This window comes from Vicugna pacos, chromosome 18 (genome assembly GCF_048564905.1).
Source record: "Vicugna pacos chromosome 18, VicPac4, whole genome shotgun sequence".
NCBI classification, from domain to species: Eukaryota; Metazoa; Chordata; class Mammalia; order Artiodactyla; family Camelidae; genus Vicugna; species Vicugna pacos.
This window is the reverse complement of record NC_133004.1, coordinates 40,277,065-40,302,755: the sequence shown is the minus strand read 5'-3', so window position 1 is coordinate 40,302,755 and position 25,691 is coordinate 40,277,065. Positions and strand designations below refer to the sequence as shown.

At 48.4% G+C, this 25,691-nt stretch overlaps 1 protein-coding gene across 11 annotated transcripts in view; it reads left to right on the top strand.

Moving 5' to 3' along the window:
- CUX1 (cut like homeobox 1) overlaps positions 1–25,691 on the top strand; it is a 352,302-nt gene that overhangs the window by 7,423 nt on the left and 319,188 nt on the right. For 4 of the 11 annotated variants that reach the window (XM_072943153.1, XM_072943152.1, XM_072943150.1 and 1 more), the window contains exon 1: positions 3,300–4,458. The exons of 1 other annotated variant lie outside the window; for it this stretch is intronic. In XM_072943153.1, coding sequence (XP_072799254.1) covers positions 4,135–4,458 — 324 coding nt within the window. In that variant the 5' untranslated portion in view covers positions 3,300–4,134. Of the gene's footprint in view, positions 1–2,594; positions 2,894–3,296; positions 4,459–25,691 lie in introns of those variants that run through there. 6 more of the 11 variants (XM_072943156.1, XM_072943154.1, XM_072943159.1 and 3 more) reach the window with 5 other exon arrangements.

Here is a 25,691-nt window from a genome sequence, read left to right as displayed (position 1 = left end):
TTATCTTGCTAACCTTCCTCTGTCTCACACTTTATAGCCATTATTCTATTGTCTTTGTAAGTGCTAATGGAGATCCAAGTCCTAAAACCTTCCCATTTTCTGAACATTTTATCCAGTACACAGCTTATATAAAGTCACTATATTTGGATGTCAGTGGGTCCTCCTGACCTTCTACTATGGGGAGGCTGAAAGTCAATCTGAAAAAAAGAAAGAAAGAAAGAAAGAAAAAGAAAATAGCCTTTTGAAGTAGATGTAATTTGTTCTTATTCTATGCCTATACTGAAGAAAAATAAAATGTACTTTTCAAAGTGTTTTAGGTCTCTGCTGATTATTTCAGTCAGCTGAGATAATTTTTGATCAGTGGTTTATCTGGTGTTTTTCCTCTAAAAAAATGGTAACATTTTGTGGTGCTGGCAAAGTTATTCTAAACTCCCCCTGCCCTCTCCGTAGAGAGCAATAAGCTTTGTGTAACCCAAAACTTTGAAAGAAGAAATCTAAATTTTATTTAAATAGAGCTTAACCTCTGGGCCAGTCAATGTAGTGTTTTTCTACTAAGTCTAGTTAGCATGTAAATAATATAACTATAACCAGAAATGTAACAAGGGTATTTACTGCTCATCCAAATGTATTTCTGAAATACTGCCACGGATTCGGAACCCTGAATTCCAACCAGATGTATTTCTGGAGTGTTACACAGGTCATATATATTTCACTTTTTTGGTTCAAACCCAGGGGATCGACACGATAATTAGATTGAGAACATCTGCACCAAATCCAAACCATTTCCCTGATCCTTCCTTGAGCCTTCCCCACGGGAGGGTTTTTTTTTCTCTTTTTTTTAAGCCCCTGCACATTTTATTTGTCTAGTCACCTTTAGGGCAATTTCGAGGTCTCGCCTGCCTGCCACCGTACAAATAGGAGGGGACTGCAGACGTACCCTGAAGTGTGGGATGGGGGAGGAATCGTTAGACGTGTCATTTTGTCGGGATGGGAATCGCCAGAGGTGGCAATGCCGTTTCCCGCCAGGGGCCTGGCTCTGGGACAGGGCGTGGCCAGGCGCGGGGCGCGCGGGTGGGCACGTGCGCAGGGACCCGGGGACGCGAGTGTCGGGGCGCCGCTGCCCTCTACCGGGCGGCGCGGTCGGAGCTGCCGCGCGGCCGCCGGCCGACAGCGCGCGCGGACTCCGGCGCCCCACACCGAGGCGGCCCTCGGCGTCCCGAGGTCGGGAGTGCCCTGTCTGGCGTGGCGTCACTGCATCTGGGGCCAAAGCTCCCGGCGCCCGCGCGCTCCTACCCACCTGCTTCCTGCCCCTGCCGCTGGTCAAAGCTGCCATGGGGACGCCCAGGGAACCCCCGTCCAGACCCTGGGAGCCGCGCGTTGTCGAAACTGAGGCTCCTGGTCGCCAAGGCAGGACCTAGGGGCACGTGTGTTCTCTAAACCTTGGGGACTTTCATTTCCAGTACCTTCATTCAAAAATGCCAAGTTCACTCCAGCGATCAACTCTCAGTCCTCGAATTCAGTGGCGAAGCAATTATATCTCACTTACATGTTTTATTTTGTATTCCATACAGATTTTATTTACATTTAATTTTCAAGATTAAGGAATTTGGGGATTGGTTTTAACTAATTACACGTTAAATGAAGTGCAGGAGAGTAAAAACACAGTATTCCTACTGGAAACTCAAACTCACCCGTGTGTACCATCAATTAAAGATGAAGATCATAAAACGTGTGCTTTTTGTCAGGTTTCTGCGAAGAAAGAAATTAAAAAAGAATCGGCTTTGGGGCTTATAGTTTAGCATTTCTGTAAACTAGGGAACATGCTTTTTGTTCTAAGTGTACCCACCCTTTCCAAGTTTTTGCACCCAAACCGATGTGTCTGAACTACAGGAAGTTTCTAGGGCTGTTCCGCTGAAGCGGTACGGGGGGATACAGAACTGTGCTCCAAGACTTTTCCTGTCGTGGCCTAAGCTGGCGCAGCTCGGGCGGATAGGGGCCGTTCGAACCCCTGGCCCTCGGGGGTGCGGTGCGGCGCGGGGACCGCGCGGCCACTGTGCGGGACATTAACGTGTGCAACGACATGGGGGTCAGCGCGGCTTTGCCCCGGCCCCAGTGCCTCCAATATGAAATGCCGTTCCTGGCAGTCTCGGTCTCTGAGTCTAGCTAGGCGCAGGGGTAAGGTGTGCGGCAGCCGACGGCCAGTGCGCCTCGCACCCGCGCGGCAGCGGTGGGCCGGATCCGCGCGGGGTCGGGGCTCCGGCAGGTGGTCGCGGCTGCTCGGCGCCCCGCAGGAGGGCGAGCGAAAGCCGCGCAGCGCCGGCGTCCGCCCCAAACGGCCGCCGGCTCCCAATCTAGGACCCTAGAGGGGAGAGGGGCTACGCTGGGTCGCCGCCGGCACCCGCGCCCTCCTGGCGCCCGCAAACCGCCCCAGGTGAGCCGGGCCCGGGGCCTCCCGCGGGGGCCCGGGGCGCCCCTCCCGCCGCCCTCCAGCGCCCCCTCGGGGCCGGGCCGGCGACCGCCGTCTGCGGGGCCGGGGGCTCGGGAGGGGCGGGGGTCGCGGGCCGGGCGCCGGGCGCCGGGGGGGAGGGGGCAGGGGCTGCGCGCACGAGGCCCGGCGGCGGCCGCCGCGCCCTCGGGCTCCGACTCCGGCTCCGGCTCGGGCTCGCCATGGCTGCGGCGGCGCCGTGAGGAGGAGTCCGCGTCCTCCGTGGCGGCGGCGGCGGTCGGCTCCAGGCCGGGTTTTGGCGCCGCCCGCCTGCTGCCTCCTGGCGGCTCCTGAACTCCAGCCCCCTCTCTATCAGCCTCTCACTCCGTCTCAATATGTCTCAAGATGGCGGCCAATGTGGGATCGATGTTTCAATATTGGAAGCGCTTTGATTTACAGCAGCTGCAGGTCAGGCTTCTCCTCGCTCGGCCTCTCGCCCGGGGGTGGGGGCTGCGGGCGGTCGCGGCCTCCCCCGGGGCCCCGGGCTGCCCGGCCGCCGGGGGGCCGCGGCGGCGGGGAGGAGGGGGGTGCCGGGGAAAGCGGGGCCGAGTCGGGGACAAGTCCCTCTCGCTCCCCGGCCCCCATTGATAACTCGCTTGATCAGAAATTGATCCTCTTTGTTCAATTCATCGATCAGCCCAAGATGGCGCCGGGAGCCGCCGCCGCCACCGCTGCCCCCGGTGTCGGCCCCCACCCCGGGCGCCCCCCCGGCCCTGCGCCGCCGCCGCCACCGCCGCCGCCGCCGCCGCGGGACCGGGGAGGGGGCGGCCCCGGCGGCCCGCGGGGCGCGCGCGCGAGCGGGGAGCGGGCGGCGGCTGGCGGCGACGGCGGCCGGCGCTGCGCCGGGAGGGGGCTGCGGCCCGCCGGCGGCGCCCGGCCGCGCGCCCCGCGCCCCCGGCCCACCGTATTCCCGGGGAAAGTTTGTGGGGAGTTGCTGTGGGGGTGAAGCGCCTGCCTCTCCTAGAGGAGCCGCCGCCGCCACTGCCGCCGGCGCGGCGGAGCTGGGGCTGGTGGCGCTGTGGTGCCGCCGGCTCGGGGGAGGGTCAGAGCGGCCACCGGCGGCGGCGGCGGCGGCGGCGCGGCCCGGCTCCGGCCAGGCGGGCGGGTAGCCGGGCGGGCGTCCGCGCTCCCCGGCCCCGGCAGGCCCGGGCCCCGGCCGCCGCCCCCGGCTGTCAGCCGGCTGGGACGGCGCCGCCGTTCCCGCGCCCGGCGTGGGGCTCCCTGCGCGGACCCCGGGGTTTGTTTACGTCCGGGCGGGCGCCCCGGGGCCACCCGCAGACCCCGCAGTCGCCCTACTCTTTTGTGTGCCTGCACAAGCGGCGCGGACCGGCCCCACCGCGGCCGGGGACCCAGTAGGGGCGCTTGGGGGAAACTTGCGGGGGGCGGCAGACTCCCCGCGCGCGGGGTCTGGGGGTCGCGGCGCCCGGTGGGCGCGGGTGCCGGAGGAGAGCTGCAACTTTCCCCAAGCGCAGGCCCGGCTCTGCACCCGGGCGCGCGGTCTATCCGGGCCGGGGCCGCTTGCTCCCTGCCACCTATCCAGGCGGCGGGTGTCCCGCTGCCGGGGGCTCCCGCGGCCCCCAGCGACTCGCCCGCTCCTCTCTGGCCTTCTTCTCCGAGGCCCTACCCTCCCAGCAGGGGCCGCGGGCGCAATGGAGCGCTCGGCGGGTCCGCTCCGAAATGTCTACTCGGGTCGGGTTCTCGAAAGCAAAGCCCTGGGGACCCCGTGGGACTGTGGCGTGCCGGGCCGTGGTCCGCGCGCCGAGCCCCGGATGCCGAAGGGGGATCGCGCTGGAAGTCCCTATCTGGCGCCCGAGCAGCCGCGGTACCCGGGGGGCGAGTTCCTGCCTGCCCACCCAGAGGAGCGGCGGGCCCTAAGGGTCCGCCGGGGACCTGCCAGCTCCGCGCTCGCGGCTCCTGGACAGCCCCGGGACTCTGCCAGGTGGATGTTGTGCATAGCCGGAGCCAAGTTGAAGGTGAGCGGCGTGTGGGCCAGAAGCTCCTTGAATTGTGGGGGTATGTGGTGGTAGGGGTAGGGGGTGTCTGAGGTTTGGAAGGGCCCAGGGCGGCCTGGCGCTCCGGTGGGGTCCCTCAGCGTCTCTAAAGAGACGGCTCTTGCTCGCAACGCTAAGGTGTGCTTGAAGGTAAACTTGACCGAACTTTCCTAACCGAGTGGACTGGTGATAGTGACCTACACTACTTTTAGGAAGAAAGCAAATGAACTCCAGATGCGGGCTTGTATGAATAAAGCGTATTGGATTAAAACATAAACGGAGTCTGACAACTTTAATTGTATATGCTTGTTTTCTGCTCTAGCCTACGTTAGAGCGATGAAGCAGACTCACAGTCGTTAAGAAATTTCTTCAGATTTCTCGCTTAACTACGAAGAAGACTATGCGAAATATGTATTTCCGATAAGATTAAAACTTAAAGGAGTTTGAGTGTTTATTGACTAAAATAGATTACTCCAAAGTGTCTATTGTGTAAATTAGATTCCTGAATGTAATGAACACAGCCGAATGGCATTTTTGATAAATTGGTCTACCCTGTTTTAGTAAAAATAGCTCCCTTTTACCATAATTTGATTCCTGTGCTTACTGTAAAACCCGTTGTGGAGTCTTAAGAGACAATCCTTAATTTTTTTTTCTTGTCTACCTAAATGTGACATTCCAGCTTAACACCAATGCTATTTCTTTTTTAAGCACCCTGGCAAAACTGCCTGGAAGATGGATTTGGTTTCTAGGGAGTTGTTAGATTTTATGAACTCTCTGACACCCCGACTCCCTTAGTGACTAACTGCTTCTTCATGGTACATGAGGACGTTTAACTGTGTAACTTTAGGTTTCAGTTTAAAGTTTCCCTGTGAGTTCATGTGAATGTCCTTTCAGGTGTTGATCTTGAATTTAAAAACCTTTATCTGAGCATCGTTCTCTTTACTGAGCATCCATTGGCTTTTCCTGGTAGATGACAATTTGGCCTTAGATGATTTCCCATTGCCGCTTCATCGCATGTTTGAAAACCTTCAGTTGACTATGGAATGCCAGAGTTCCAGTATAAGGCTAAACTGGTTCTTTCTCTGGGCCCTGAAGAGGCCTTTTGAGTTGTTATCTAGTTTAGAGTCATCTCTATTCCCCTAGACAGTAAGCGAGCCAGAGGGACTGCAGTCTGAGAAGAGACAATTCATTAGTCCCTGACTCTTCTCATCTTTCCAGAACCCCTTACACTGAGATGGGGTTGTGGCCTTGCTACCTGAGGGTAAAGAGGCTGGGTCCCCGAGGGTCCAGGTGAGATAAGGCCCCTCCCACAACTCAGGGAGTGGGGGCTGAGCTCTTGTCCCTCATAGGACTTGAAGTGAGTGCCCAGGAAGGGAGTTTCTGAAGATTGAGCTCTATTTTGTTTCCTTTTTAGTCCCAAAGTCTTGTGGTATAGAAGTTTCAGCACTCTGGCGTTGCTAAGACTAGTTGGACAAGTTTTTATCCTATCCCAGACTTGTAAAAAACAGGCTTTTTTTTTTAAATAAGAAAAACACCATTGTATAAATTTGCCTTTTAAATACACATTTGGAAAGAGAATACTTTCTCAAACAAGCTCATATAACTCTGTATGTTGGGGTAGCTTTTTGCCAGTGACTGGCTTCCCTTTGGGGGCATTATTCCTATGTGGTGGCTAGTGTTCCCCTTTAAGGAACCTCTGCAGAAGTAACCTCTAAACGTTTTCCTCTTTTTCAAACTAAGAGAACAATTTCATTTTTGCTGCAAGTCTATTTTCTGGTGGCTTTTATTTTGTTTTCTCCTGTTATGGAAGTATGTCTGTGAACAGTCCAGGACTGTTCTCTGTACGAAGTACATTACTTTGATTAAAATGTGTATCTCATCTAGGACCCTTTATAAAATAATGAGTAAACAAATGGAAGGGTTCCATACAACTGCTGTCTTTGTTTTCTTGATTCTCTTAATATCAGCATCTTTGAGATTGGGTGTGTGGAGGGGGTCATTGTCAATTGATTAAAGTTTTTTTTCTCTGTATGAAACTGTGTGTAGGGTTGGTTTTTTTTTTCTGGTTTGCTTTTTTTTTTTTTTTTAAAGGTGTCCATCAGTGAAGAAGTTGAGTTACGCAGCACCTCCTGATACAGTCGGGTCTATAGAGGCCCCTTTCACCTCCTTCACCAATTTCACCCATCTTCTGCCAGTAGTTCGTTAAGTGAGAAAGTTGGAAAGGGAAAGGGACAGACTGCCAGCCCCCTTAGGAATTACTCTCTCCTAATCCACGGAGCTAACCTTAAATATGCTGTCTGGTGAGCTAATTGAGCCCAAAACCTTTATGGCTGTTGAAAAAGTCCTGCCCTGTTGTATGCAATTCAGATGAACCCACCAGAACCCACCAGGATTTATGCGGTTGGGCGAAGTCTGGCTGTGCATTAGCAACAGGCCATGCCTCAGGGTCCACCCGTCCCCCACCTTTCCGGGTCTACTTGTAGCAGTCAGCAATCTAAACTGCTCCTGAGCCTGTGCTCACATTCTCTGTCTTAGGAGAGGAAGCAATGTTCAAAGTAGAAAATTCCATGTGTATTTCAGCTCATTTATAAAAAGCACAAGGAATATCTGCAGTGAAACCAAGGAAGGACAAATTTGTTAGAAGAAAAGTTGTACATTTTGAGAAAGAGGAATTTATCGTATAAAATCCTACAGAGCTAGGCCAAATTCCTGCCTGTGCTTCCGTTTTACAGTTCATACATTTGGCCTCATGTAAATTTCACATATTTAAAAGACAGGTGTATCTGATGGACTGTAACACAAAAGCTAACTAAAAGTAACTATCGATGGTTATTCTGATATATAGGATCATATTTTATTTTAGAAATTATTTAAAAACCAATTTAAAACTACTTAACGTATTCTATATATATTATATAATATAATATATATATATAAAGTAGCGTTCCCTATGAAAGGTCTGATTTTTACAAGTAATTGTCAAAATTAGAAATTCATGTATTTCACCATATTGTTTTGTCTGAAGTTCTGCATTATGGCTGTGGAGAGATAGTTTTGGTTTCAGCTGAAATTCCCCTGCCTCTGATTGTTTAAACCAGACCCTTAATCTTATTTTAACATACTTAAAATGTTCACAAAACCCGGAAGAATTGTTTTGTATAAGTAGCAAGTGAATGTAGTTTAAACACTCAAGCAATTCTGGTATCTAATTGGAAACAGGTGGAATTCTTGGAATCCTGCGTTTGAATCTTATTATAGGAAAGCATAGAGACACTTTTTACCATTCATTTGTCCATGCTGTTTGAAGAGGGGCCCCATGACCTCTCCTTGTGCCCCGCTACTGTTTACCTGGATGTTCCAGCCGAGCTAGGCATTTTAGGAGTTAGATGCCTGTATGCTTGGACACCTGAGAGAACTGTGCGTGTGTGGATCACAGAGTGAAAAAGGAACTTTAGTGGCATAATTAGACCAGCGATTTAATATCTGTATTGTATAATTAATACAGCAAAGAAATTGTGAATTCATTTGTGATTCCTGATTTAATAAACATTTGTTGACATGAGCATTTGAGTACATTTTACTGTACCCTGATAAAGATTTAGAATTCAGAAAGAAATTACTTTCCCTAAGTACATTTAGAGATATAGGCTTAAATAGCAGCCAAACCAAACAAAAAAACTAGGTTAGGGGATTATTTCAATAAAATGTTAATGGTGGGGTCCTCTGAATTATCTAAGTCATTTTTCCTATTCTGTGTTTCAAAGCTAGCTAGTAACCTTGGTTTTGCTGTGTGTTTCATAACCAAGTTATGGTTGGTGTTTAGGTGCTGATCTGTATCGAGCTGTCAGTCCTGTCACAGTTTTGGATTTGCTGAGCCGTAATCAGTCCTGCTTTTCAGCTATGTTCTGAGAAAGCTGGTAAAGGAGAACAGTCTTTGGCTGGGCAGGAGGTGTTCCTGCAGGATGTTACCAAGGATGGTGGAGGGGGCCTGTGGCATTGCCCTCATTTGTACCATAGCTGAAGCAGCTTTGAAGCCCCTGGGCTGATGTACCTGGACTGTGACTTTAAAAGTGCGTGTGCTACCCAGCTCTACCCAGTTCATGTAATGTGACAGTTAAACATAATGAGGAGGAACAGCTCTTTCTGAAAGACATCTAATTTGTTGCAAAACCCATCAAGAACCTTTCCTTTGAAAAGTAAACAAGTCTCTAATAAAAATAATTCTAATTCTCGCTGTAATTAAATCCTGATAGGATGATGTTAATGCGCAAAATAAATGATGTCAGTTTCTTCATTGGAATCTGAAGACTTTCCCTTCTGCAGGAGGCCCAGGGCTGGCGGCAGAATTTTTGTGTTTATTAGAGCCTTGGGCCAGGGGCAGCCTGGAAGTTCCTCAAATGCTACACAGAGGTCTCCCCCACCCCCACCCTCAGGAACACAGTCTGACAGGTTTCCAGTCAGAAAGGAGTGGGTCATTCCTCCCAAGAATTTACCTAACACTGCAGAGCGATGGGAGGAATAGCCAGGTGGGAGATTCACATGAAACTGACTAGGTTCTGCTTCCTTGTTTAGGCCCTTGTGAAGTTGAGCTGGGAATACCAACCACACCATCGACACCTTTTATAAAACACAAGGGCCTACCGGGTTTTGCTTGTGGCCAACTCAGTCAGTTGACAGTTGAAAATCTGGATGCTTTTGACTGTGATTTATGAAGTGAATGTCAGAAGAAATTACCAGTGTTTACTCTGAAGCTTGTTCTTTCTTAGCATTACCCTGAGTGTACCAGCACGGGGCCTGTTTTCTTAATGACATCTTTCTCTTTGACTGTGTTTATCCAATTGATTAAAGCCAGTTAACTTTTTTTTCATAACTTATGTATAGCTGTGAGGTGTCTGAGTTTGGTTAAGGGAAAAACAAATTGACAAATTAGCTCTTTCTTAAGTGAACATTGTGAAATTGTGAGAAATAGAATGCCATTCTTACTGTCATTAAAATTTTATTTGGGTGTTGACAGCTCTTTACTAAATGTAAGACATTCAGATCCTGTCCACCCAGCTGTGAAAAACAAAAGAACCCCAAAACAGAAAAACAAAAAAACCTGCAAAACAACCCAGTCAGCTCAAAAGCCTCTTCCCAATTTCCTCCTAAAAGCAAGACGGTCTTAACAGTGGGTCTTTCCCCCTAATACATTGTTAATATTTTTAAGGCCAAAAAGAGTATGCGCTCATTCTAGGCATCTTGGTTCAGTCATTATTTTGGACCTGCGAGGGTCTTTGGTTTAGTGCCACCTTCCCTTGGATTTTTAGGGGAGAAATTGCTGTTTGGATGAAAATGATTTGATTTAAAGCTAGTAAGTGACACCAAAGGGAAGTCCTTTTCTTGAGGAGCCTGAAGCTGCAAACAGAAGCCAGGCCCAGAGGCCACTGGTAAAGGAAGGACCGCTTTGGAGCCACCCTCAGCCCAGAGCACCCGCTGTCACCCCACTTGCCTCTTCTGGTCTTTCTTCTGAGCTCCTACCCTGCCAAGCCTGTCCCCTTCTTTGTTGTGATAACTGTTTTTTTTTTTTTTAAAGTATTTGTGGAGCTCCATTATTTTGAGATTCTTGGAAGAAAGATGCTATGTAAATGAAAATTAAAAATAAAATTCTTGCTGGAGGGAATTGTACATTTAATTTTTTGATTAGGTTTGGAAAAGACTTTTTTTTCCTTACTCTGAAAATAAGAACATTCTGTTGCTCCTATCACCATTTTTGCTCATTCTGAAAGGTGTGGCAGATAATGGTGAAACCTGTCCTTTATTTTCTGTTTTTCACCATGACAGTTGACCTAGAACTTGAACCCATGCAGTTTTGTGTACAGCGAATTATTTGTTTCACATTCTTCTGCTCTGCCCTTGCTGAGCTGCCCATAGAACACAAACGTTTTAAAGAGGAAAAGATTTTGAGTCGCCAACATGCAGAAATGACAACTAAAATTATTATAAGTAGACTTGCAAATCAGATTCCACCTTCCCTGCCTGTTCACACAACAGAGATGTTGTAAGTGGTACATTTTTGAAACAAAACGGTGAGAGCAGGAGCATTCATGTAAACCAGTGTAGAAACCTGAATTTACTGGAATTGCTTCATTTCAGTTGTACCTGAACTGGTTTACATAACAATGTGTCCTCACATCCTTCAGCCAAGTAGGAGACAAGGCAGGTTTGGAGTCATGCTTCTGCTCCATAGGCATGTGTGGGAAGACAGGAAGATCAGGCTGCTGCCAAGGAGCCCTGTCCAGGTGACGTGGTCCACCAGGGCCCTCACCGTCACTGGCAAGTGCAGAGGACCAGTGAGGTGGCCAGGGCTTGGCAAGCACTCGCCTTGGAGAGCAATGTGACGCAGACAGGGAGTTGTCACCTGGAGCCAGCCATCCCTGGGGGACTGCTCAGTCATCTCTATCTTACCCCGCTCCATTCCTCAGCTCCCAGCACCCCAGCTTGTCAGCATTGACGTGGGATGGGAAGAGGAAGGATATTGGCAGTTATGGTTGAATGTCATTGTCAGGGGAGTAAGAAGTGGTTTGCAGTTGTTTTACGTTACTCTGTGTTGGTATGTAATTACGCTGTCATTTTAGAACACACTGATACTTTAATAAGTCTTGTGTATGTGTGTGTGTGTGTGCCATTAGTTTTAGGGGCTGTGTGCTGTGAGAGCCAGATCTTCCTAACACACAAGAGCTGAGAACGTAGCCTTTACTTGTTTCAGAATTGTCTGTTGGAAACAGGTCGCAGTCCATTATAGATGTGGCTGCCAGATTAATCTTCCCAAACCATTGATTTCATCATGTCATCCTTCTTGAACGCCCACGGTGGCTGGCATTGGCATGGAGTGGAGACCACATCCTCAGGCCAGCAGACAGAGTTCCTGATGGTTGTCTCCACCTCGCCTCAACCTTCTCCCCACTTACCAGGATCCCAGATTCATGCTCAAGTGGGAAAGTCCCTCTCCTCCTCCTGCAAATCTGAATATCAAGCTGTTCTTATGCACCCCTCCTTCGTTTTAACCAAGGCCACAGCGGCAGCCTCAGTGCCCCAGGCAGTGGGATGCAGGGGGGAAAGCTGTGGTTCCCATCCTGGAGGCGCCGGCAGCCTTATATGGGCAGAGGTGGGCCGGGCAGCCGGGATGCGGCTGTGACAAGCTGTGCGCAGGTGGAGGGCTGCAGAGGAGGGACGTCCGAATGGGGGGTGGGGGTGGGGTGGGCAGGGAACCCCCCCCCCGCCCCAGGCGAGGTGAAGCTTGAACTGAGTTCTGTGCACCCGGAGAAGTAAGGGAGAGGGCGTTCCTGCAGAAAAATTGGGCGGTAGTCTCTGAGACCCTCCAAGCTCTGGCTCCCTTCTCTGCTGTTTCTGACGGACCCCATTTAGCGCCATCCACTCAGCTTCCGGGCTGTCCCTCCCACTCACACCCCTCCCCTCTTCTGCACCCCAGGTTGCTGCGCACCCGCCACTCACCCTGCCCTGTGCTGTGGCACTCGCCACTGTTCTCGCACCCAACAAGTCCTGCAGTGGGCTTCCTCCAAGGGGCTGTCCTGTGTATTTCTGATTTAGGACTCAGCTAGTTAACTTAATAACACAAATGGAACTCTTTTTAGGACCGTGAGAGGTAGATAGGTTATATTAAAATGGCTTTGTTTTGAAAGCTACTGATAGGTACACGCTGATGGAACATGTATGTCTTTTTCTATTCCCATTTATTAAAGTCCTTTGCCAAGTGACATATGCGTTAGTTAAAATACACATAATTGTATTGGTGGCCCACAAAATATAAACATTAAAAATTCACGTTTTTAAAAATAGAATTGGGCAGAACAATTCTTTGACAGAGATTTATTCTTTGACTCTGCTCCCAGCCTGAATGGGAGGAAACTTCCCCACATGAACGGGGAAAGTTCATATTGTAACGATCAGAACCCCACCAATGCAAGGGAAAGCCAGTAGCAAGAAACTTGAAGGCTTGGGTGTCAGCACTGGAGAAAGCTCTCCCAGGGGATTGGCCGGAAGAAGCTGTCCCGTGGGTCTGGTGCGCTCTTGGGCGAAGACTCCCCGCCAGCCCTGGTTCAGGGCAGCGGCCTTCAGAGCCTGCGTGCTTTCTCTGCTGCTTCATTTACAAAGAAAGTACCTAGGATATTTTTGTAGAGGTGACGTCACTGTCTGGCCGCATGAGCATTTGCATGGATTTGGGGAAGTGAGGGCTGCTGGGACTTCACCCTGGGCAGCTGGGGGAGGGTGCTGAGAGGAGCCACGGACCCCGGGGTCCAGCCTGGGTGGCTGATGGGGGCTGGGCCTGGTGTCCACAGGGGCGGGAGAGGAGGAGGAGGAGCCACCCCAGGTAGCTCCTTTGCTGGGATATGTGGGATTTGGGAGGCAGTGGGATTTGCATTTTGGTTGGTGCTTGGGAGTTGAGCGTCATTTGCAGTGGGAAGGGCTGAAGAATTCATCTTAACTAGGGGGCCCCTCCCACCTGCATCCTAACTTTCCCAGCTGTGGAACTAGGACTCTGTGATACTCCAGTGAAAGGAGGGAAGCGTTGCTGGTAGCACTGGATTCCACGTACTGTAGCTGGTTTGATGGCCACTGGTGTTAAGACAGAGCCTTAAAATTTTTCTTACTCATACACTCTCAGCTCTCATTTCCTGAGCATTGGCCCTGGGCAGGTGCTGGTTTAGAGTGTTGATTTCTTTCCTGTCATCCACACAACAGCCCTGCGGAGGAGCTATGATCTGGCTGGTAGGTGAGGAGCTGCGAAGAGGTGGTGGAGACCTGGGCTGCCACAGTCCCGTCCACACTTTACCTGCAACCCCTGCCATCCCCCCGAGTGGCTCTCCTTAAAGTGGTGGGGTCGTCATGATGAGGTTACAGGGAGATCAGGCAAGGGTCCCCCTGTCCACAGGCTGCCAAGGATGAGCTTGATGGTGGGTGAGTCACATAATGTGAACAGCTGGAGATTGAATAAATCCTGTGTGGTGCACCTGAAGGTACCTGGGTGACTCGTGGACAGACCCCTTCTGGCTGAGGCCTCACTGGATCTGGGAAATTTTCTCAAGCCTCCCTTGCCCTGCGATTCAGATCAGCTCCCAGGGATAGACCTCCGGAGAGGATTATCCAAGCAGGGAGCATTCCTGTTAGCAAACTTTATCTGACAGTTGGTGTACAGTTACAGCCTCGGGCTGTCCTCCATGCCCCATCTGCATAAAGCTAATTGGAGGGGTTTTGGGGAAATGGAAGGCTGAGGCCTGATGGTGGGGCCTGGGCTGGCTGGAGGGAGGAGGGAGCTGGTGCTGGAGAGGCCATGCACTGGCCAGAGGGCAGTTCTGTGAGCTCCCGAGAGCCTCTAGCCAGGACTTTCCTCTGATACAGCTGGCCCGCTGCTAGTGCTGGAGAGTGACTCGCTGTTGGATGCTAGCGTTTGTGTTTGATGCTGTGATAACCAAGACGGAATCCCACCCTCAGCCCCTAGGAGTCCAGTTGATTTAGTCACTGCAGTGATACTGGATTCAAGCCCACATATAATACCTGAAAAGCACCATCTCCACGGGGTTTTTGTTCCCAGTTGCACGTGAAGGCGGGGCTGGGGTGTGTTCAGTAAGGCTGGCTCTGTAAGGGGTCTACGGGTGGAGATCCATCCCCGAGGAGAAGCCTAGTCAGATGACATTTATTTTCCCCAAGGAATTATCACAGAAAAGCTGAGTGTTGAGCCCACTCTGAATTCAGTTTTTTTTTTTGCATGCCTGATATTTTGGGATGATGCAGCGTGTTTTGTAAGGAAGTTGCATGTTTAAGAAAATATGTGCACTGGTCTCAGAAATAATGCAGCATGTTTGAGTGAGGTTGTTCTCAGGTTTGTTTGTTTCTGGAACGACTCCTCTTTTTCAGACTGTTAGGGCTGTTCATTCATTCCTTCATCAAGCGTGTCTCCGTGGTGCCAGATCGCCTCACCAGGTCCTTTTCAAGCCCCCAGGGTACCGGGAGGAATAAGCCCCCGGCTCCACTGATCAGAACTGCAGGACACACAGGGTATCTCCAAGGCATCAGATTTAGGGGCCGGGGGTGTCTCGTGTGTGTGGAGGGCAGGACAGAGCTCTGGAAAGACAGGCCTGCGACCTCGTGCTCCAGTGATTTGTATCCTCTCCTGCAGGCCAGGTACTGTTTGAGCACAGCCTTCTCATGACCAGACAGCCTCTTGTGTAAAGCACCACTAAGTCAGTTCTGTGTTCGAAGAGCCCTGAGAGACACTACCTTTTAAATGCAAGAGGGACAGTTCAGCACTCAGATTTGTGCTTAGGAGGAGGCTTCAGGAAACCCCCTGTGAAGGGCTGACCAGAGTGTGAGAGAGGGGTGGGAAAGGATGGAGCTTGGGAGGGTGGGAAGCCACAGTCCAGTAGGAGATGGAGGGGGACTGGGCCAGGAGAGATGATACCAGACTGAGTGCTCGCAGGACAGGGAGAAGGAGACCCCTGGGGTTGTGGTGGCCATTTCAGAGATGGGCCAAGTGAGTGGCACTTGGACGGGCCACCGTGGGGAGAGGTGTCAGCAGAGGAAACTGAGGTGGGGGAGGGGCAGGGAGCAGCGTCTGGAGGGAGGCATGGTCTTCAGATGCTACATGTCCAGCAGGCCTGTGTCACCTGGTGCCCGGCACTGGCCCTTCCAGAGGCAGCCTGTGCACACAGCCGCCAGGCTGGGCCCCACAGGTTTATTAAAAGCAGGTGGGGTGACGGCGCCGTACTTGAGTGCTTGGGTGTGACTCAGACATGCATGCAGTCAGCCCAGAGTTTCTTTATTCATCCCTATTTGCTTTTTTGTCGGTAATCCTTTGTAATTCCCTAGTTTCATGATGTAATTTTAATGGAATTAAACTTGAACACTTCAAAATTATGTAATTAATTACGTTTGGCTTCAATCACAATGACTAATTACAGTGTGATACCTGGTGGCAAGTCAGGTACGTCCTGGTAGGGGGGTTCGTGCCTGCCAGTTGTTAGGACGGCCACTGTGTCACTGGTGCCTGCCTCGGGGGTTGTCCTGCCCCACCAGCAGCCCCGGACCCGCGAGGTGGGAGGCACAGGGAGGATGCATGTGGCAGGGAAGGGCAGTTTTAGGATGCAGATGCTCCAACTTGTTTGCAGGTCAAAGAGGAGAAGGAAAGTGAGTCTGGGGAGGCCAGAGGGGAACTGAGGGCTGGGGTATGGGAGGGAAGTTGCATTTAATTCAGTGTGAACACGGCCTCAAGAATGGAAAAGATGGTTTATGGAGAAAGGAGAAGGTGCAGGAACCAACCAGGGGTGGAAGAGGGAGGTGGAAGACAGGTTTAAAAATGTTACTGTCAGTATTGTTCTGAGTAAACTGCACCTCAGAGCCCAGGGTGAAACTTTGTGTTTGTGGGCTCCCTCTGCATGCAGTGGTGGGAGGAGGGGTTTTGTTTATGTGCCCGACGCACAGTGAGGCCAAAAAATACTGAAACGTTGGAGCTTGGAGCAGAGAAAAGTTTATTGCTGGACTGAGCAAGGAGAATGCTCCCTCTACCCCCAACTCCCCGGAGGGTTTTAGCTGAGCATTTTGAAAGGCCAGCTGAGGGCGGGGCATCCCGGGGTCTGATCAGCTGTGTGCAATTCTCTGATTTGTTGAGAGGAATCAGTCCTTAGGTGCCAGAAGGTCTGGGGGCTACGTGCTCATGATCATCAAGTAAATTTCTTCCATTTGGTGGTGGTTTTTAACATCTGAAAACCTCAGGAAAGATGTAAGAGATACTGTTATCTGGGTACTTCAGAGAGAAGTGACAGCAGAGGACATGGGGGAGGGGTCAGTCCCAGAAAGATCCCATAGGGTCCTGCTTGGTTAGTTTTCCCTTTTTCATTGATTCTCCTCAATCTTGAGAACAGGTGTTGGACAAGAAAGGGAATGATGTTTTGGACAGAGAGGCTCATCAAACTTCGCAGGGTTTAGTCTGTAATTAATCCTGTGTCATTCCCCCCTCCGAAATCTTTCAGGGAATGGGGTAACAGCTGCTCTGGCTATTTCCTGCTGAAATGGGGCCTAGTCCTACCTTGATTTGGAGAATGGACACCGAGTTGGAAATATTCCTGAGTTCCAAGTCCTGGATCCGAGTCTTGTTTGATTAAGATCTCATTGCCTGAGGAATTCAGGAGCATATGCCTAAAAACGAGCCTGAACCTGGCACTTTGGGGGAGACTTGGAGCCAGTTGTCTACTTTTATCTGAGTGGGTTTTAACTTTTTTTTTTAAACTGAGATATAGTCAGTTTACAATGTTGTATTAAGCTTTTGGCCACTACACATCTCCTTTTTTCTGCTAATATCTGATCTAAAGCAATTTCATTGTCTAAAAACTTAATAGTTACAATTGGATATCTTGAGGTCATAAGGTTGCAGCTGCCAGCAGACACTGTTTTGAGAATGGCTAGTGGCATCCTGAGTACGACACAGCTCAGAAAATTAGAATCCTCAATACAGGAATGTATGTGAAATCACACCCACAACGGCCACCTAGTTTACCTTGGATGTCTGAACCACAGCTACTCCTTTTTGACTTTCAAATGCATTCCCCTCTTCAAGGCCAAAGCAGATGTACAGTGCATGTCCAAAAGGCCACAAAACAGGCTTTTTAAGTCAAACCATGCATAAGCCAGAATGACTTCCCCATACCTCAATATGGACAGATTTTTCCATCATTTCCCCTTTTGATTACAGATCTTTCAATTGATGATCAAAGTATCTGTCCCTCGATGCTGGAGTGGTAGTTCCTGTCCCAGGTTTAGATCATGTCCCTCGGTGCTAGGCCTCCTGTATGTTTGCCTAGTTATCCACGTGGGGGGAAAACTAATCAGATATTGGGAACAGGCTCAGAGGTATGTTGATGGGAAACACTTTACAGGCTGTGCATTTTTTCACTTATACCCAGTTGTTACACAAGCATCAGATATATGCTTTTAGCAACAGACTTAAAGCCAGCATCGTTATGCATCATGAGTAGTTAGTTATACTCTGTGACAACTCTGTTAGAGAATTCTCTTTCTAGCCTGAACGTTGGGAACAATATTGATAGGGAACAAACATTTGGTAAACAGTTTAACTAGAAAACAGATTAAAAGCCAGCAATGTCCCAAACAAAACCAAAAAACTACAACCATATTCATCAGTTCACTCAATCACGTGTAATCAGTCTCTCTTAACAACAGTTCCATGAAATCAGGGTTTTCATTAGACTTTTTAAGTATCTTACCCAGCTCGGCGGTATGATTTAAAAAGAATCCTGTATTGTCAAAAAGACCTTTTTATGAATCTTCTTGAAGGTGAAGCAGTTCTGCAAAGCATCAGCTTAACTGTCTATGAATGACAAAAGACCAAAAAAGCAAGCTGAAAGATCTGATTGCAGTGGTTTTGATGAAGCTTCAACGAGTTGCTGTGACCTATAGCCGTCCAAGACAACAGCTAGAATCATGACTGATAGCATTATACCAGGACATATCTAAACTTCAGAAGCTTTATATAATTTCTAGAATATCTATATCAATAACATTTATCCAGTCTGTATAATCTGAGGCTTGTATGACTCATTTGACAATGTTCTCCATGTAATTAAACGTACCAACCAATCCTAGTTTAATATTTTTTTCTCTGAGATGTCTCGGGGGCCCTCTGAAGCATCCTAAAGTCAGCTGAAGTCAAAAGAACTTTAATTAAACTTTGATAGAAAATTTCTGAAAAGTATCAAAAAGTTTCACAGAATCTGTTACCAGTAAACTTGTTCTCTTAACAGAGAGGAACCATATTTAGTCTTGCCCCAGCCTATTTGTTTTAATAACAGTATCCATTCACTTAATTAAGTTTAATCTAACCTCAGCCCAACCATGCACAGAACTCTTTTTTTAGAGCTCCCTTTCTATAGACTTTCTATAACTATCTGTATCCATATTAGTGTGTCCCTTATGTTTTTTTCCCATCTAAAGACAATCAGCTGTAGGACTAAATCACTTTCTTCTCCCTTAACAAAGGGCAATTCCATTCCTTATAACTTTTTTTTTTTTACTCAAAACACATATCTTGCTTTCCTGTGGTGTACTGAAATGTTTCCCCCGTTGTTTTCAGTAGCTTTCAACTACACATCCAAATTAGAATTCTCAGTTCCTCCAAATCTCAGCTTCCAGTGAATGTTTCAGTGTCTTGTTTTGTTTGGGAATGACCTAGTCAGCTATTCAGTAATCTCCCACCATCTAACCCAGTCCAGCACAACTCCAAAATTTCAAGCCACCAAATATCCGGAGAGGTCATTCCTAAGTAGACATTCCTAAAACATAATTATTACTAAAAAGTTCACCCAAAAGCTCTTATTTGCATTTAATTCACTTATAAGAATTTCCTCATACCAAGTTAATGAATGTTTTTCTTTCTGCTGACAAACTGCAACAGAAACAACATGAACCTATTAACCTTCAGTAAACCCAGATCCAATAAAAGACACATCTGTTGATTACATCAACAGGCTCAAGCTAGCTTTAGTATCAGGTATCAATTCAATATGGACTATTTCCTAGATCACGTGAACCTGAAATTTGTTCTATCTGGCTTCCTTTATACTGGAAGTATTTAATTTGTAAGCATGTTTAAGTCAATTAAATAGAATTCATTCACAAGTTATTTTATGTAAAGACAGAACCAGAGATCTCATAGTTTTTCTGCTTGAGTTTTAAAAACCTGGTTTTTTTTTTTTTTTCTTGAGAGCCCAGGTAGATCATTTACATCTTAAAGGCACAGGAAGAGAAAAGAAAATTTCTCCAACTACTTTTTACAAAACTCAACTATCTTGATTATTTTCAGGCTTTTTTTCCCTCCAGTTCCCAAATATCCACTAGATAACATATATACACATACATATTTTAATATATTTTATATGTATAAATTGCTCCTGTTCCCATGTCTCACTTTCAGCAAAACCAAAACCAAACTAAACAAAATACATAAGCAAGCCAGGATTTAGACTCAGGTACTGAGCCATCCCCCTCTCACCTCCCCAAGATAAAAGCCAAACTGCAAAAAGCGCACTTTGATATCATAGCAGAGCCATTAGGGGCCATTGTTCTCCAGATCTCAGAGAGAACTGAGTCCACAGTGTTACAATAAAAAATATTTTCTTTCATTTCTGAGATCTCTCAATTTTGCAAAGTATACCCTAGGGGGACTGTAAGGTGGAACAGAAGTTTGATCATCCAGACTTAATTATTCATGGCTAATGTTACCAAACATCAAGCAAGCAACAATTCAAAACTGTCACTCAGGGTCACAGTTCCCTAACCCCCAAAAGAGGGATTCCCAACCAATGCCCTGTCAGTGCAAAAGGGGAGAACCCCAAACAGTGGCCCCATCAGAGATGAAGCTGAGTGTATGACCAAGTCTAGAAAGGGAAAATCATACCAGTGCTCCACCCCAGGGGAAGCTAATCCAGTAGAGAAGGATGCCCTGGTGTCCACACACGCGAGCCCCAAACTCACCAAAGATGTCTCGACCTGCCAGTGCAATTACTGATACACACACACACACACACACACAAATAGCAAATGTGGTCTCACAAACAGATCAGAGGAGGTGTAGCCCTAAAATTCCACTTCTACTCCGAGGCAGAGGCTTCCAGAGTGGCCTGACTCCCAAAAGAGAATGGACCCGGAATGGCTCCCAATGAGCCCACGTGGAGCGGGTAGAATTTTCCTATCCTGCACAAGCGGGAGTGGCTCACCCCAAAACCATACACACAAAAACACAAACGATAAATAAGCTACGGTTGCACAATCAGAGGAGGTATGGTTTCAAAATTCCACTTCTACTCCCAGACAGAGGCCTCCAAACAGATGGGTCCAGCTCTCAAAAAAGAACTGACCCAAGGGGCTCAATTCCTACACGAGAATGAGCCCAGATGGAGTGGAGAGACTCCCCCCCAGGTGATACCAGTTGTGGAGCATGACTCCGGACTTTCTTGGGCTCCAAAAATCCTTGTGCCTTGGGGTGGCTAGTATCTGTCAGGAAGTCCCTCCTAGTTCCCCAGAGCAAAGTGAGTTCCAGCAGCTGGTGGGGACTCAGGCAAGGGGCTGCCTCTGGCTGGGGTCAACCCCCCCACAGGCACAGACTCCTAAGCTGGCTTTGCCAAAACTGTTAACAGAAGTCCGTGTACCTGACACACAGTGAGGTCAAAAAATACTGAAACATTGGAGTTTGGAGCAGAGAAAGGGTTTATGGTTGGGCCGACAAAGGATAGCTCATGCCCAGAAAACCCACGAACTCCCCAGTGGGTTTCAGCTGAGTGTTTTTAAAGACAAGCTGAGGGAGGGTGGGGCGTCCCAGGGTATGTGCAGCTGTGCACAGTTCTCCAATTGGTTGACGCTGATCAATCCTTAGGAGCCAGAAGGTGTGGGGTCTCTGTGCTCATGGTCATCAAGTTGCTAATTTCTTCCAATTGGTAGTGGTTTTTAGCATCTGAAAACCTCAGGAAAGATGCAAGAGACGCTGTTATTACCTGGGTGCTTAAGGGAGGAGCTGCGGCAGAGGATATGGGGGAGGGGTCAGTCCTGGGGATGGCCCCATAGGGTCCTGCTCAGTTACAGTCTTGCTGAGAAGTCTTTACTCCAATTGACCATGGCCTCTAAAGCTGGGCGTTCCCATCTTCCGCTGATGGAGAATGGTGGACCTTCCCAGAATGTGGATGGGTGTTGGTGTGAGGGGGCCGTGGCTGGCCTCTCGCCCTATCCCAGCACAGCCTTAGTCCCCAGACACACCAGCCATCCCACTGTCCTCTAAGGAAGCTTCCTGCAATGGACTTTCAACAGTGGTGCCCACGTGTGGCATTCCCTGGCCAGTGCCCTGTTTCTTGGAGATGCCCGTTATTTATTTGAGAGGCTCAGGACATCTTTGCAAAAGCTGATTCTTGGCATCTCAAACTAGATTGGTTTTCTTGATACTTGTCTGTTGAGTTTTCCAGTTTCCCAGTTTCCCACTGGGTGTGCAGAGCAAACCCTGAGCTGGTCTCAGAAGCTAGGCAGACCTGGAGATTTGGCTTAGACTATGAGGGTTCCTAAATGTCTCATGGATTTCTGTTTTTTTAAGGGAGAGTGGGACTTGAAAACATTTGTTTCACTAGTTTTCCACTTTGGGGAGCGGGCACGATGGTACAGAGTATTCTTGGAAAACTTTTTCTGTTGAACATGCTGCTTGCTGTGTTGGTAAAGGGCAGCTCCCTTGACACCATGCCTGCTACCTCTGCTCCGTTAGCCTTTTTAAACTGTACAATTCATTGGTTTTGGTACATTCACAGTGTTGTGCCGTCATCACCACAGTCTAATTCCAGAACATTTCCAGCACCCCAACAAGAAACCCCGTACCCATCAGCAGTCACTCCCCCCCTTCCCCCCCTCCCCCCAAGCTCTGTGTAGCCTTTACTCTGTGTCCAGTATCCATGGATTTGCCTAATCTGGAGATTTCACGTATAAATGGAATCAAACGATATGTATGCGGCCTTTCGTGGTCAGCTTCTTTCACTCACTGTAATGTTTTCGAGGTTCACCCACATTGTAGCATTTATCAGTACTTCACTTTTTTGTATGGCTGAGTAATAACATCCCTTGGTATGGAGATGCAACATCTTGTTTACCTTTTCATAAGCTATGGGCGTTCAGATTGGTTCCGCTTTGGGGATAGTACAAATAACGCTGCTACGAACATCCAGGTACAAATTTGTTATGTGACCGCCGATTTTCAGTTTTTTTGGGGGTGTAGGAGTGGAACTGCTGGGTCCTCTGTAGTAACTCTGTGTGTAACTTTTTGAGTCTGTTAACTTTCTGACCTCTTCTGTGTCGCGCTTGTTTTCTCCAAGGTGATCTGTTCAGCTCTGGTCTTCCTTCTGACTTCTTGGGTTCCTTACTGGTGGGAGTGTGTCCCCTCTGTCCCCCTCCTTGGGAACCACTATTAGGTGGGGAGGCTGTGGAGGAGTGTGAATGAGAGAGCAGACACTGTTGACTGCCCCACTCCCTGGGGATCGCTCCTCTCCCTGCCCTCCCTCCTGACTCACCCGCAGGGGCCCTCTGCCCCGGCCAGGTGCGGTAGGTATTTCCCTTTGTTTTGGCTGGAGAGATAGGGACTGCCAGGCAGTGTGGCTTATGGTGCTGCTGCTCTGATAAAAGGCGAGGAGCCAGGACAAACCGCCACTTTCTGTCTGTGAGCAGGCGCATTGGAGAAAATGCTGCCCAGGCCCGCCAGCATCATATTAGCACCAGAGCCTGGAGCCCACCCAGGATGACGGGCAAGCACAGAGGATGCAGAGCAGGAGGGTGGGAGGACCTGGGCCCTCGCTTCCCCTGCTGCGCCTCCCCCAGCTCTCTGATGTGAAACAAGAGCCTTCACCTAAGACCCAGCTAACTCACAGAAAGCTTCTCCTGACGGCTCAGTGTGGACTTGCAAGTCATGCTTCTGAGATGCTCTGAGGTCCTGGGTGAAGGTGGACCTGAGGGTGTTAGACAAAAGTGAGCACTCAAAGCTCTTCTTTCTAAGAGCAAGCAGAATTCCATTTGCCAAGCCAGATGTCCCTCAATACTTTAGATCCAGCCAGTAAAGCACTGAGCAATTAGAATGGTTAATATTCAGTTAAGTATATAATTAGAAGCTGGTGTAAATGGTGAATGAAATTGACACGTTCCATAAGTTACAGCAAAATGCCAAATCTTCAGTTGTGTGTGTGTCTCTGTCAATTCAGATAGGGGTTTCGTCTTGCTTCCTTAGTGGAATAGAAATACGGGGCCATTATCATCAGCTCAGCTCACTAATTTTGAAAGTTCAGGAACATCTTGCCAGTTGTGTTATGTTAAAGATTGAAAAATTTTAAGTGAATTTGTAAGAGCTTTAACACTCTCATTTCTACACTAGAGGCAGAAAGAACTGAATCCCTGTTTTCTGCCTGCCTCCAGGGCAGATGTGTGTGTTGTGTGTGTGCATGTGTGCAACACGTGTGTCTCCAGTTCACAGCACATCATGATTTATCTTGCTATTTTTTTTCTCCTTTGTGCTCCATCCCCATTTCTAGTCCCCTCCTCTCCTCATTCTAATGTTTAATATGCCTTTATATGGATGTATTCTTGTAAAGTATGTAGCCTGTTTTGTATGTATACATAGTTCTAACTCATAAGTGTGGCATTGTGCTATAAATCTTTCTCTTCTTCTCTTTCATTCCTCACTCTTTATGAGATCTGTCCATGTTACTCCCTGTAAATTTCATCATTCATGAGAGCTACATGGGATTCCATCTTTGGAATCCATGTCTTAGTCAGCTCCGGCTGCTAGAACAAAAGGTACGGTGCACTGGTGGCTTAAACAGCAGACATTTATTGCTCACAGTTCTGGAGGCTGAGAAGTCCAAGGTCAAGGTGCCTGTAGATTCAGTTCCTGGGGAGAGCCATCTTCCTGCTGTATGCTCCACATGAGGGAGGCTTGAGAGAGAGAGTGAGGGACCTCTATTATAAGGACACTAATCCCACATGGGGACCCCACCCTCATGATCTCATGTAAATCTGAAGGCCTCAGCTCTAAACACCATCACCTGGGGGGCTAGGGCTTCAGCATATGAATTTGGGGGATACACCATGCAGTCCATATCACCACCCTAACTCACACGTCCATTTCCCTGGGAATGGCCGCCCTTGGTGGCCTTGGGCATCCTAACGCACGTCTCCTAATGTCCAGGAGTAGGATTGCTGAGTCCCCGGGTGAAGTGTTCTTAATTTCACCAAACACTGCCAGATTGCTCCCCAGAGCGGCTGCACCACTCTGCTCTTCCAGGGTCTCGTCAGCACTTACTAGAGACTTTCTGCTGATTGTTCTGATGGTTATAAAGTGGCCTTTCAGCCTTGTGATTTTTCTCGGATCACCAGTGAGGTTTACACTGGTTATAAACCTCATTTTGTACTCTTTTAGATTTTCTGCTTTACCGTTTTGTAAATTGGTCATACATGTTTTTCCTTTTTTCTTTTTTAATGGTTTACTGTCTTTTTGTTGACTTGCCAGAGTTCCTTATGTTTACATGCTAATCCTTTGTGGGTTTTCACTTTTGTAAATATCTTCCAACCTCTCATTTGTTTGTCGATTTGTCTGCAGTGACCTTCAATAAGTAGAAAACCCCAATTCTGATGAAGTCAAGTCTATCAACTTTTCATTTCAGTCTTTTTGAGAAAATCTTCCCCCACTCAAGATCACAAAGATGTTCATATTTTGACAGCCGTAGAGATTCTCTTCCACGTTTAGATCTTTAGGTTGGAGATGATTTTTGTAAGGGTGTGAGGTAGTCAGTTTTTCCAGCACTAGAGCTGTCCGATCTCCTAGCTAGTGATTGGCGAAGTCGCGTCTTTTGTATACGCTAAGTCCCCGTATACATTTAGGTATATAGATACGCTTCTGGGTAGTTCTTTTGTTCCACGACCCTCTTGTGTTTCTTCCTGCACTGGTACTACACCATTTTAATTACCATGGTTTTATACGTTTTAATTTCTGATCGAGTGAATTTGCTCTTTCGCTTTTCTCTCTCAAGATATCTTGGCTCCTCCAGGCCTGTTATTCTGTGCACATTTCCATCAAGTTCCCCTTCCGTTCTGCTGGAGTTTTTGTTGGGTTTGGATTAAATATACAGGTTAACCTGGGGGAGAATTAAGAATTTTTAGGCTGCCCCATGCTTGATGGAGGATATTCTTCACTTGCTTAGGTCTTTCTCCAGAAAGGTTTTGTGCTTCCGTTATTAGTTCATTCCTAGTTTGGTACAGTTTCTGTAGTATTGTGAAGACTGACTTTTTGCTCTTAAAAAAATTTTTTTTCCTGATTGTGGTAGGGAGGGAAACAACTGGATTTTGCTTACTACTTTTGAAACTGGCAAGCTTGCTGAATCTCTCATTGGCTTTCCTGGTTCAGCTGATTCTGTTGCTTTTCTCTGGGGAGAATATCACATGCAAAAAAGTGACACTTTTGTTTGTCCCTTTCCTTTTTCTCCTTACGTCCGAGTGACTTGTGTTGTCAGCCGGAACCCCAAGGACTCCGGTAACGGGGCTCTGTCTCTTCTTTCCTGGTCTTAGTGGGACTGTGCCTAACGGAGGTTTTCAGCAGAAGCTCTGATCAGGTTGAGGAACTACATGACTCCATTTCC